The sequence below is a fragment of the Arvicola amphibius genome, chromosome 18, assembly GCF_903992535.2.
Source record: "Arvicola amphibius chromosome 18, mArvAmp1.2, whole genome shotgun sequence".
Lineage (NCBI taxonomy): Eukaryota > Metazoa > Chordata > Mammalia > Rodentia > Cricetidae > Arvicola > Arvicola amphibius.
Genome location: NC_052064.1, coordinates 16,770,649 through 16,784,420, shown reverse-complemented (window position 1 = coordinate 16,784,420; position 13,772 = coordinate 16,770,649). Strand labels below are relative to the sequence as shown.

At 45.3% G+C, this 13,772-nt stretch overlaps 1 protein-coding gene across 1 annotated transcript in view; it reads right to left on the bottom strand.

Annotated features, from left to right (window-relative positions):
* Positions 1-12,356, bottom strand: part of Smchd1 (structural maintenance of chromosomes flexible hinge domain containing 1) — a 140,013-nt gene extending 127,657 nt beyond the window's left edge. The window contains 2 exon segments of the mRNA XM_038315179.1: positions 11,849-12,007; positions 12,010-12,356. Coding sequence (XP_038171107.1) covers positions 11,849-12,007; positions 12,010-12,039 — 189 coding nt within the window. The 5' untranslated portion in view covers positions 12,040-12,356.
* Positions 12,357-13,772: the final 1,416 nt, after the last annotated feature.

The window sequence follows — 13,772 nt, the reverse complement described above, 5'->3', positions numbered from 1 at the left end:
GAAAAGTGAATTATAAAATTTTCAAGAAAATGAGATTGAAATCAGAAAATATATTAGTGGCATACGCAAGCCCCGGAAACCAAACACATGTTTTCTTCATGCATGAATATTGCTTCAGATTTGTAAGATTTCTGTAATTAGTCTGGAGTGTCTGTGGACGGTTCAGGAGGGGACAAGGCCCCGAAAGAGGAGAGTAGAGAACATCCATGACATGGAAACAGGGGGGGAGCGGGGGTTAAAGGTCTACGTGGGGATGGGCAATGGAACGAGGTAAAGAAGGGGTGGAACGGTTTGCTAACCAATAACCAACACTAAGGATGTATTTTAAAACAGAAAGTCTCATAGAAACCCAACTACTTTGTATGCTAATTACAAATATATCATGTACTGTGGGTGGGTGGCACACACCTTTAATCCCAGCACTTGGAAAGCAGAAGCATGCAGATCTCTGAGTTCGAGGCCAGCCAGGGGTTATTCAGTGAGGATGAGAATGAAAAACACTTTCTAACTGGGTTTAAGGCCTACTCCACAAGATGAAACTCTTATCAAGGTAAAGAACCTGTGGCTAAATATGACATAGCCCCTAGAGGGGGACCCTAATATTCTTCTGCAGAAACTGACATAGTGTTTAAACTATCTTTTAGTGAGTTTATGTCTCAAACCCTCATCAAAGAAGGTTCTTCCTGTAGTAAACAATGATTAACACTAACCACAGGTGATCAAGGTACAGAGGGTAAGAAGACTATGGATGCTCAGCCTGAGATGGTCCATCTACATCATGCCTAGTCTTCTCAGGTTCCGGATCACTGTGCAAGGGGTGCAGGTGACTACAAGGAAATAGTATTTTCCAGACAGAATAAAGCAGCTGCACACATGATCTCCTATAGTGTGAAAGAATACACAGGCCTACACAAGCCAAGCCAGCCAGCATGGACAGGGGAGGTAAGTATTAAGTCCCTTCCCCTGGCTGAAGTGATAACAATGATTGACAGCTGCTAGGAGAGGAAGACCCAGATTTAAGGTTATAGGTCCTGTGCTCCAGCAGCTAGCCCCAAACCCAAAAGGGTACAGGGAGCAAAGTGGGACTTGATGGGAAAAATAAAAAAAACAAAGAGGACACAAGTTGGGTGAGTAGGGAAAGAGAGTGGATGTAGTCAAAATATCCTATCTAAATTATCAAAGAATAGGGTGGATATGTGTATGTGGGTGTGTGTGTTGTGGTGTGTGTAATATGTAATTTTTTAAAGAATATTTAAGGCATTCGAACATCGGTACCCTGAATAGAAGGATAATGCTTCCCCCAGAAGACATAGGTTATTAAAAGGAAATCTCAGTGCCAGGCAGAGGTCACCCTCCTACAAGCTGATAGTCAGGGAGGCCCCCAAAGTCTTTCAAAAACAGCACAGACTATTGGTGTTTCTCTATTTGCCCACCATAACTGGATGTTAAGACCCTATGACTGAAGATTGCAACACGCTTTGGTTGCAGGACAGAGATCAAACAGGATGTGACAGGGAAACTTCCCTTCTGATGGCGAGCTTTCATAGTGTCGTGGATAGGAAAGTCACAATGGACTCACCGGAAGTTGACTCCACATGCAACAATACTGACCTGCCAGACAATACATGCCATCCGATACAATAGCGGCAACACTGCTTCTGAGGGAACCTGAACCCTCCACAGGAGGGAATTCATGCCTGGTACTGTAAGTGCAGTGTAAATGACTATGACTTGAGAGGTCACAGGACTTAGCGGGGAGCTAACCTATTGTATTAAATGGACATGTTGTCAAACTGCCTTCTAAATACCTATGTTTATACTCATGGCCAGAAAAGCTTGTTTTTTGCAGTAGGCAGCAGTCATGGAGAGACTCATAATTGGTCAAAGTGCTGAGAAAGTGACAATGTTCATAAATGGGACAATCTCTATCAAGGCTCCACTGCCTCTTTTTTTTTTTTTTAAAGAAATATTATTATTTATTATGTATACAATATTCTGTCTGTGTATATGCCTGCAGGCCAGAAGAGGGCACCAGACCCCATTACAGATGGTTCTAACCACCATGTGGTTGCTGGGAATTGAACTCATGACCTTTGGAAGAGCAGGCAATGCTCTTAAACCTCTGAGCCATCTCTCCAGCCCCTCCACTGCCTCTTGAGGGAACCACTGGAGGAGGTAGCAAAATGCAAGAGCTGGAAGAGACACACTATGAATAGTTATTTACTGGGCATGACACAGTCATTGCACACAGCAACTAATCTTACCTGCATACGACCATCCATGAAATCACAACCAGTGAACACTCCAGTGTGGATAAAAGAGGAGATAAAAGGCTCCACCCCTAACTAAGGAGCTACTGGCAAATGATGTCAACTGGGAAGGAGGTGTCATTTTTCTCTGAGGTGGTGGTTGGTGTAGGTTACTCATGCTCTGGTGGATGGCCTCACACTTGAGCATGGAAGCAGCATAACTGGATTTGGGAAGTTACACTCAAGCATAGGAGGGGGCCAGTGGGGAGGTACAGAGTAGAGGGAAGGAAGATTTAGGCTGGATAAAAATCAGGATACATTGTATACACATACAAAATTGTTAAAGAACAAATTAAAGATCTTATGAGAAAAACTCAGTAGTAACTAGCCATTTTGGAACGATTAACTTTTTACATTTATTATTTCATTCATTTATGGGGGGACATGGCACATGTAGGGTGTCAGAGAACAACCTGAAAAAAATCATTCCTTCTCTCCGACCATGTGGCTCCTGAGCATGAACTCGGGTCCTTAGGTTTGGTGGCAACCACCCTTGCCTACTGAGTCATCTCAAAAGACCTTGGTTTATCAAGAGGAAGCACCCAAAGACACACTTTTCATTACATTCTATAAGGAATCACCATATTTGAAACAAAGCATAACACAACACCTACTCTATACAAATTAGATACGTAAGTATGTTGGAAGAAAATAAGTATTTCATCGCACTAAGGTATGAATACATAGGCTACAGGATATCTAAAGAAGCCTGACATCTTCCTAAAAGCATTACTAAATAACTAAATGATTACATATAATAAAAATATTGTTTAAAAAGAAACAATGATAATATGAACTGTAAAAGATCAAACTACCAAAAATAATTGGAAAGGTGAATTAACACACTCATATTTAAATTAAAATGAAAAATACATGTATTTCTGAAATGAAACACAACAATGGCAGTTAAGGAGAGAACTCCCCCTTGGGTGGTGACAGACTATTTTCTAGAACAAACCTTTCTATCTAAAGGTCTCTAAGAAAACTTTAAATTATGGATGAACAAATCTTCCATTATTATAGAAAAATTACTTTTCTCAAAGATGTGTGTGTGTGTGGTGTGTGTGTGTGTGTGTATGTGCGCACGCTTAACCTCAAAGGCCAGACGATGACATCAGATTCTGAGGCTGGAGTTGTATGTGGTTGAGCCACCCATGGGTATAGGGAACCAATTTCAGGTCCTGCGGAAGAGCAGCACACACTCTCTTAACTGCTGAGCCACCTCTCCAGCCCTTCAAAATTCTCAGGGTTATTTATAGAACTGGGATGCCAACCCCTAAACCACTTCTTTTTCCTAATTATGTTTCATGATAAGCAATGTGTTTTTTCCCCACCAAGGGGAGGGAATGTGGCTTTATTTGATTACTTTTTTAAAACAGGGCTCTCATTTGGCCCAAACTTGCAACAATCTCCTGCCTCAATCTCCAATTACAACGATAAAGGTGTATACACCACCAAGATCTCAGCTTAAAGGTGTTCATTAAAGAATCCGGCTTGGACTAGAGGTTACAACTCTGATGCTATACACCATCTTCCTGCCAGGGGACCCTAGGTTTAAATCCTCATGTGGTGGGGTTGGAGATCTTGGGCAATCAAAATGACACCATCAACAGATGAACCACCCAAGATACTACGTTCACACTCGTAATTGCAACTGAGGAGGAGACAGGAGACTCTTTAAATTGGAGGCCATCCTGGCTACAGAGTGATGTCAGGCAAGGCTGAGTTATAGAGTAAGACACCGTCCTGAAAATAAATAAATAAATGCAGGTAGATAGACAGAGGAAAGAGAGAAAGATAAAATTGGGTGTTGGCAGATATCTGTTATAATAGAATTTAGGAGTTAGAAGCAGGCGAACTGCCAGAAAACCCAGGCCAGGCCAGGCCAGGCAGGATTACATAGCAAGACCTGTCTAAAACAAAACAAAACAAAACAAAACAGGACCATTAAATCAGAATAAAAGAATCCAGCTGAAACCACTCAAATCTAAATTAAATTTAATGACTTTCACTTGAAATCTAGATTATAAGATACATATGGAAATAGGTAAGTTATTTAATACTGTAAGACCAGGGGACAGGTCATGTTAATACCATAAAATTAAGAAATGGTTTCTTACCCATGTAATCCCAGCATTCAAGATTCAGAGAAAGGTCATCCTCAGCTATACAAAAGCTACCCAAGAACACATGAAACTCTGTCTCAAATACAAACCTAGAGCCAGTGAGATGGCTCAGCTACTAAAGGCGCTTGCTGCCAAGTCAGACTTGAGTTCAATCCCCATGATCCTCACAGTAAAAGAAGCCAGCCTCCCCACTTGGCAATTCTAGGTCAGTGGGAACCTCTGTGTGGTGGTATGAATAAATATGATCCCCATAAACTCACGCGTTCGAGTGCTTGACCTATAGAGAGTGGTACTATTAAGAGATGTGGCCTTGTTGGAGTAGGAGTGGTCTTATTGGAGAAAGTGTGTCACTGTGGAGGTGTGCTTTGACGTCTCATATGCTCAAACATACCACAGTAAGACAGTTCAAACCGGGTAGTAGAGGCGCACACCTTTAATCCCAGTACTCAGGATTGAATTCTGTGAGTTTGATGGCCAGTATGGTTTAAAGAGCAAGTTCCAGGACAGGGCTCCAAATTAACACAGGGAAACCTTGTCTCAAACAAACAACAAAGACACAGTTCACTTCCTGTTGCCTGAAGATCAAGATGTAGGACTCTCTCAATTACCTCTCCAGCACCCTGTCTGCCTGCATGCTACCATGTGGTTTTTTTTTTTTTTGCTTTGTTTTTGTTTTGTTTTGTTTTGTTTTTGAGACAAGGTTTCTCTGTAGCTTTGGCACCTGTCCTGGCACTAGCTCTTGTAGACCAGGCTGGCCTCGAACTCACAGAGATCCGCCTGCCTCTGCCTCCTGAGTGCTGGGATTAAAGGTGTGCGCCACCACTGGCCCGCTTCATGCTATCATGTTTTACACCATGATAATGGACTGAACCTCTGAACTGTAATCAGTCCCAATAAAATATTTTCCTTTATAGGAGTTACTATGGTCATGGTGTCTCTTCACAATAACAGAAATCCTAAGACAATTTACAACTACAAAGTATTATATGTATCTAATTATGTCATGCACTATTCCCATAAATCTATTGATTTTTAAGTTTTCTTAAGAATTCTTCTAGAGCCAGGTGGTGATGGTACACACCTTTAATCCCAGCACTCAATTGGCAGTTGATGGGTGCTGAGGGAGAGGTCCCTGACAGGCTGCCCATGCTCCAGTCATGCAGGACTAAGTGCGCGCTGAGTATTTTTTAAAAAGGAAGCACATTAAATGGTGAAGGGCATGGAGGACTGGAGGAGAAAGAACGGGGGTGGATCTGACTCAAATTTATTACATGCATATATAAATATTATACAAAATATTGTAAATTACATTTATGCATATTGGTATTTTGCCTGCATATATGATGGAGGAGGAGGGTTATCTGTCTATGTGTTACTTTCATTGGTTAATAAAGAAACTGCCTTGGCCCTTTAATAGGACAGAAAATTAGGTAGGCGGAGTAGATAGAACAGAATTGTGGGAGAAAGAAAGCAGAGTCAGGCAGCCGCCTCAGGCAGTCACCATGACTCTCCTCTCCAAGACAGATGCAGGTTAGGATCTTCCCAGTAAGCGTGGTACTACACACATTAATAGAAATGGGTTAAGCAAGATGTGAGAATTAGCCAATAAGAGGCTGAAACTAATGGGCCAGGCAGTGTTTAAATGAATACAGTTTCTGTGTAATTATTTTGGGTAAAGCTAGCCGGGTGGCAGGAAGCAGCCCTCCGCTGTTCCATCTACAATATATGTCGGTGGGGCTGGAATGATGGCTCAGTGGTTAAGGGCACTGGCTGCTCCTCCAAAGGACCCAGGTTTAATTCCCAGTAATGGCTCACAACTGTCTAACACTTGAGACCCAAGGGATCTGACACCTTCTGATCTCTGTGAATATCACAGTATCAGGGAAAGGGGCATGCACATTATACATTGATATTAAATATTTTCTTAAAGACAAGGGGTCAAGCTGGGCAAAGTGAATGTCTTTAATCCTAGCACTCAGCAAACTGAGGGCAGGCTGATCTCTGTAAGTTTGAGGTCAGTTTGTTATACTAGTGAGTTCCAAACCAGTCAGGGCTACACAGACCCTGTCTCAAAAAAAAAGAAAAAAGAAAAAAAGAAAAAGAAAAACAAAACAAAAAACAGAATTCAAAATTCAAAATTCAAAGCAGACTTTCTGCTGAATGAATTTTTGTACCACAATGTTGAAAAATCCTAAGTCAATCATTCACATTCTAAATTGAAGACTGCCTACACTTTCCTCCATTGAAGACAGTTTTTAATCTACATTTAAAAAAAAAAAATCAACCAGGGCAGTGGTGGCACACACCTTTAATCATAGCACTCAAGAGGTAGAGGCACACAAATCTCTGAATTCAAGGCCAGCCTGGTACAGAGTGAGTTCCAGGACAGCCAGGGCTACAATGAAAAAAGCCCTGTCTCCAAAAACAAAATAAAACAACAACAAAATGTTGGGGCGGCTGACCAATCCCTTGTCTGAGGGGCGTGGCCGCCCCAGGGGCAAAACATTCCTTTAAAAGAACCGGGTTTGGGGTAGGCCCGCCCCTTCTTCTTCCTCTTGGTTCGCTGCTCTTCCCTGGAACCTTGGCTCTGTAAGTTTGCCCCACTTCCTTCCTTCAATAAAGCTGATTATTTTGGACAAGGCTAGTTTTGATTATTTCCCATTGCCGCCTGACCACCATGCTACAACAAAATACCATCCAACAGAAACAAAAACAAAACAAAAACTCGCACACATGATGAGGGGTGGGATGGAGATGGCTCACTAGTTTAGAGCACTGGGGGTGAGGTGGAGAGATGGCTCAGCAGTTAAGAGCATTCCAGAGGACTTGGGTTTCCAGGTCCCACACAGCAGCTCACACCTGTCTGTAACTCCAGACTGTTTCAGGGTATCTGGCATCCTCACAGACATACATGCAGGTGTAAGAGCAATGCACACACAATTTTTATTTAAAAAATAATCATATGGCACATGTCTATGACTCCACCACTCAGAAGCTTAAAGCAGAAAGATCAGAAGTTGAAGAACAACAAAGACTACACAGAGTTCAGCCGCCAGGACCCACATAGGAGAAGGCAAGAACCCACTCCTACAAGCTGTGCTGATCTCCATACATGTGCATAAACACATACATACACCAAATACATTCATACAAATGAATCCAATGGGTTAAAAAAAGCAGTATCTTGCTTGTTAGGAGTAAATTTAAAGTGTTCTTGCCCCCCAAAAGTAAAAAATGCATACATGGTAAATGGTGTGATTTAAGATGAACACCTTAGCTATGTCTGTAATCCTAACACTTGGGAGGCTAAGCAGAAGGTCTGTTCACAGTTTGAGGCTAGCCCAGAGTACAAAGTACATACTAAACCACAGCTAAATACTAGTATGCTCTGTCAACAAGAAAGAGGAGGAAGAAATGGAGGTAGCAGCAGGAAAAGATAAATAACAGTACAGCAGTGTAGGGGAGATTTTTTGTCTTTGTAATTAAATTGATCTAAGCTATGGAGGATGAACACAGGAGAGTTCACGGCCAGGCTAGACTACACGTGTGTTCCAGACCAATGGTGCTCTGTCACAAACAACAAATGACCAAGTCTACTGATCTTACTTCTTGTTAAGCTCTGTGCTGGTTAGTTTTTTGTCAACTTGACACAAGCTAGAGTCATCTAGGAAGAAAGGCTCATCAGAGAAAATGCTTCCATCAGAATTGTCCTGCTGGCTAGTGTTGTAGAGCATTTTCTTATTGATATGGCAGGACCCAGCTGAAAAATGTGTGTGTGTTGTGTGTCTTTGTAAAAAGCAAGCTGAAGCCACCAAGAGCAGCCAGTAGCAGCATTCTTGGTGTTTGTTTTAAGTTCCTGCCTTTACTTCCTGCCCTCCTCCCCTCAATGATGCACTGTGACTGATATGTAACCCAAATAAAACCTTTCCTCCCCATGTTTGCTTGGTCACAATTTCTGTCACAATCAATAGAAATCACACGAAGATAACTATGCAATGCTGTATGTAATTGAGGTATTTGATTCAGTCCTTCATCTGAGTGATGGAAACGATGGCACAGGATGTGTAGAACATAAAAGGCAGATCAAGGGGCTCAAGACAGCTCCATGGTTAAGGAGCCACCTGTTTACTCTTGCTGAGTGACCTGTTTGGTCCCCAGCACCCACAAGATGGGCTCACAATAGTCTGTAATTCAGTTCCAGGGGATCTGAATGGCTCTTCTGGCCTCCACAGGCACCAGACATTCATGTGGTATAGCAACCATACATACAGGCAAAACTTACACATAAAAGTAAGTTTTTAACAGGTAGAGCCGATTTAAGTTAGTCTTCCTATTGTTAAACTAAGCTTTATCCTTTTACTAGTTCTCCACCCCCCTCACTTCTATTCAATTTTAACCTTCATCAGCTCTAGAATAAACAAGAAAAGGAATTAAAAGAAATACCTTCTTTGGTGTTAAACTAGAAAATTAAAAGGGTTATAAAGCTGGGCGGTGGTGGCGCATGCCTTTAATCCCAGCACTCAGGAGGCAGAGGCAGGCGGATCTCTGAGTTCGAGGCCATCCTGGTCTACAAGAGCTAGTTCCAGGACAGGCTCTAGAAACTACAGGGAAACCCTGTCTCGAAAAAACCAAAAAAAAATAAAATAAAAATAAAAAGGGTTAAAAAATGCATATTTTCTGCTGGGGCAGTGGTGGCGCACACCTTTAACCCAGCACTCGGGAGGCAGAAGCAGCGATCTCTATGAGTTTTTGTCTAGTGAAAAAGGAAGCAGAAAGCTGCAGCACGAAGTCCCAGGGCTTGGACACTAACTCACCTGTTTAGTGTTCAATTTATCTAAGATGAGTTAAGACATTTATTTCCAGGGGATAGGGGAGAAATGGTATATTTTCCAGAGGAAAAGGAAATCTTTTTAGAAAAAGTGATTTAAAATACTTATCATAAGAAGCACGGTGACTAACACAGAGACAAACACCTGTAACTTTGACAGAAAAGAGGAGAGACCTTGCCTCCAAAGATTACTAAGAAGAAAAAGGGGCACGGATGGTCTGTGATGGAGCCCCACAGAGTCTGATGACCGGAAAGGAACAACTAGCTTGCTGCCCTCCATACAGCATGGTACACGCAAGGGAGGGGAACTTTAAAGAATGCTCCCAAACAGTGAACAAAAAAGATATGAATTCAAAAATGCTCACGTAGCAGTACCACAATTTACAATTCTGAAAGTAAACTTCAGTTGTTACACGAATAGTAATACTAAAGAGATTCTGTGAATCCTGCACTAGGATAGACACTTCTGTGGCTGGAGAGTGGGCTCCGCAGTGAGAGCACTGGTTCCTGCAGAGGACCGTGTGTGGTTTCCAGCACCCATGCCTGCTCACAAGACACCTCTGCTCTCTCAAGGCTCCAGGCATGAATCGGTGCACATAGAATGCATGCATGCAACACCATACCACATAAAGTAATAAATGACTTTTTTTAAAAAAAAAAAAAATAGACTTTCCTGGCAATATTAAATGAAAAAAAGAAACTTAATGTAAAGCACGTATCACACTGATACAAAAAGAGGGACTCACAGGAGTAATACTGAGGTTCCCTAACAAATTGCTGGCACCTGGAAACATGCAGAGCTTCTGGTCAGCCTTGCCTACAGAGAATTACTTGTTTTTTTTGGTTTGTTTTTTTGTGTTTTTTTTTTTTTTTGAGACAGGGTTTCTCTATGTAGCTTTGGAGTCGGGAACTCATTCTGTAGACCAGACTGGCCTGGAACTCGGAGATCAGCCTGTCTCTGCCTCATCAGTACTGGGATAAAAGGCTGTGCCACCACTGCCTGGCAAGAATCAGTCTTAAAACAAGACAGAGAATCTACCACCGTATATACACAGGCATAAAATGAACTTCAGAGTTCGCCTAGTTTTCTCCTAATTCATGTATCCATTTAACTGTGTTCCCACGTGGCAAGACACTGGGAAGAGAGCTACAAACAGAAGAAAGTTCACCTTGGCAAAGTCAATTTCAATTTGAATTTTTTCAACAACTGTACAAAATTATGTCCTAGGCCAATGTGTTTCAACAAGTGGGTCACCCACTGGTCAAATTACCCTTTCTCGGGAGTCGCCTAAGGTCATATGGAAGCATGGATATTTACATTATAATTCGTAACAGTAACAAAAATACAATTACAAAGTAGCAAGAAAAAGTAACTTTATGGATCCTGGCAGTAGTGGCGCATGCCTTTAATCCCAGCACTCTCGGGAGGCAGAGGCAGGCGGATCTCTGTGAGTTCGAGGCTGGCCTGGTCCTACAAGAGCTAGTTCCGGACAGGCTCTAAAAGCTGCAGAGAAACCCTGTCTTAAAAAAAAAAAAAAAATAACTTATGGTTAGGGTTACCACAACATGAAGAACTGTGGAAGGCCAAGAACCACAGTCATAGGCCATTCCTAATTTCTTAAGTCTTCTGGAGGAAAAACATCAGCTCAAATGTCTTCCTTTTGAAGCCGTTTCTGTGGTTAATTCAGACATTACTATATTCCTTCTTTGAAAAGCTCAGAACCCAGAACTGCAGCAGTGGGGCCTGTGACTAACAACTACTGGACAGCAAAGGCAGGATGATCGAAAGTTCGAGGCCAACCTGCTCAACATAGAGACTTCTAGAGCTAAATGGCAAGACCTTGTCTCAAAACAAACCCCACAACACCCCTTTCCCCAAACATATTCACAGCTCAGGCAACAGTAACACCACCAATCCATAAAGCACCTTGCAATTTAAGACAGGTTTTGCTACATAGTTTTTCGATTTTCAAGCCAGTATACACATTCTTTGTGTCCCTATGGACACTGGGAGGTAGTTCAGGAACTCCCAAGGTTGGCGCACAGAAAACCAGGAGGGCAGCCATGCATACTGAGCTAACTCGACAGTTGCAGTGTAGAGAAGAACTGCAGGCGAACCTTTCTGACAAGAAACGACTACACTGAACCCCGGCCGCCCGACTCCGGAATTCCACCACCTCTAACATCGCAATCCTCGCACCTCTGACTATACAGTGGATACAACTCTGCCGCCTTGTGAAGGTTACAAACTAAAGACAAACGCAGGTTCCTCTGCTACAGGATGATGACTGCTTGGCAGCGATCAAGCAGTTGCTAAATCCGATAAGCGCCCTCTAACTTCGAGGGGCCCTAACGTTAGGCCAGCAGAGGCCTACGGAGGGGCGGGACCCCGTGCTCCTGGGCCGAAGCCAGGCCAGCGGCTATTCCACTGCGAGGGGTGGGATCATCCCTAACGAGGGCCCCCAGCATAGGCCAAGGACGCCGGACCAGGGCCGTCTGACAAGTTTACGGCGGTGACCCAACCTGGCTTCGGGCCGCCTGCCCCCACCTCCTCGCAAGCATCCCTCCTCTGCCCGGCGGCTTACCTGACACACAGAAATGCGGAACCACCCGCAAAGCCTGCGCTGTTTGGAGACCTGCAGTGCGCGCTCCCCGAGCTCAGACTCCTTCCCGCGCCGGTCAAACAAGAACACAGTCCTGCAGCCGTCGACGCCTCCGGCCCTCCCAGAACCCCGCCGAGAGGCCATCCGGGATCGCTGGCGCCCGTCGCTGCCATCGGGGAGAGCACCCCACGGCCCTCCCTCGGGAGCACTTCGCGGCGACGTCCACTCCGCGCGTGCCCTCGGCTCCAGCCGTCCCGGCTCGGGGCCTCGGCCGGCCGCGCAGCACCTCCTCGGCTGCGGCCTGGAAGCAACCCGGGAACCGATTCAAACGCTCTCTTGCCGGGGTGCCCCGCGTCACTTCCGCGACCCGCGGAGGCAGGGACGCGCTGCGCGCGCCTTGAAATCGGCTGGCTGCGCCCGCCGCCACCCACGAGAGCCTGGCTCCGTGACCCGAGAGCAGGCCGCCACCGCGGCTAATGCGCAGGAGGAAGAGAGCGGCGGGCGGGACCGGCGAGAACGGCAGGCCGCGGGGCGGGGCGGGGCTTCGCGCGTTTCCCAGGCCACGCCCCTGGAGGGGCGAGGCTTCGTGCGTGTCCTTCCCCCCCCCCCCCCCCCCCCCGGTCACGCCCCCGGGCCTCACGCGGGCCGCGGGGACTGGTGACCGCGGGAAGACAGCTCCCAGCGCCTCGGGGCCCCTCGCGGGAAGGCTGCTCGCAGGCGCGTCGCCCCAGGGGCTATGCTGGCTCAGGTTCTGGACTCCTGGTTCCTTCTCACCACGCCATGCGGTCTCCAGAGCGCGACTGAGTCGGGCGGACGCGGTGGCGGGAAGCGTGCACGGGTCACGCGGATCTCCACGCGTCCGTCACTGTAGCTGTCACACCACGCTCCGCCTTGCGCGTCCGCTTCCTTTGCGGTCATGAGTGGGTTCTAGTGTGGGACGATGAGACAAAGCTGGGCCTGGAGGAAGAACCAGGCTTCTGACGTCACCGAGGCCGCCTTGCTCGCCCCGGGGTCGGCTAGGCTCTGAGGCTCAGTGACTGCGGGGTCCCGCTCTTACTAGGTCGGTGCACATTGACGAAACAACGCCTAACCCAACTCACCGAGGTTGAGTTAGAGTTTCTCCAAAGTGCATCACCTCCTTGGAAACTTCAGCACCATTACTGGGGGGATGCGCATCAAAGCTCTATTGATAGTCGTAAACAACAAAAGTGACCTTGCGGGGGACTAGATTTGCTCTCTGGGTCTTAAACCTGGGTGTTTTGTGCTTGAGAGCAAAACGTAAATTAATGAAACCCAAAGTAATGGTTTAGAGAGTTCTTTCCGCTTTCCAGAAAATGGATTAGAAAGTTGGCTGAATCCTTTATGGTTAATGATAAAACCAGACTCACAAAGTCAGTGCACCTTAGAAAAAGTACCTGGTTGTTGACACCAAGGACAGAATTGAAGATTGTTACAGGCAGAAAATGATACGGGTCAAAAGTATGAAGGCTGTGTTGGGCGGCATAAGGACTATGACTGTGAGAAGAGAGAATGCGGCAGTAGGTGGTCCGTGAAATTGCGGTCAAAAGCCGTTCATGTTCCTGAAAAGGAGCGCCGGAGACAGAAGACAGAAAATCCCAGCTATCATGGGATTTCTGTGACGCCTCATTGTAGTTTGGTCTTTTTTGTCAGCCTTCCTATGGTGCACAGGCTAACCTCGAACTTTGATCCTCCTGCCTTAACCTCTGGAGTGCTGGGGAGGTGTGAGTCACTACACCTGGTGGACCGTTCACGTTTTTATCTTAAAAGCTCATAACCATTTCCTTCTATCCCTTTCCGTACTATGTTTGATTTAAATGACTCAAGAAAAACAAATTGCTGGGCAGTGGTGCTGCCCCTCTTTAATCCCGCTGCTTGGGAGGCAGAG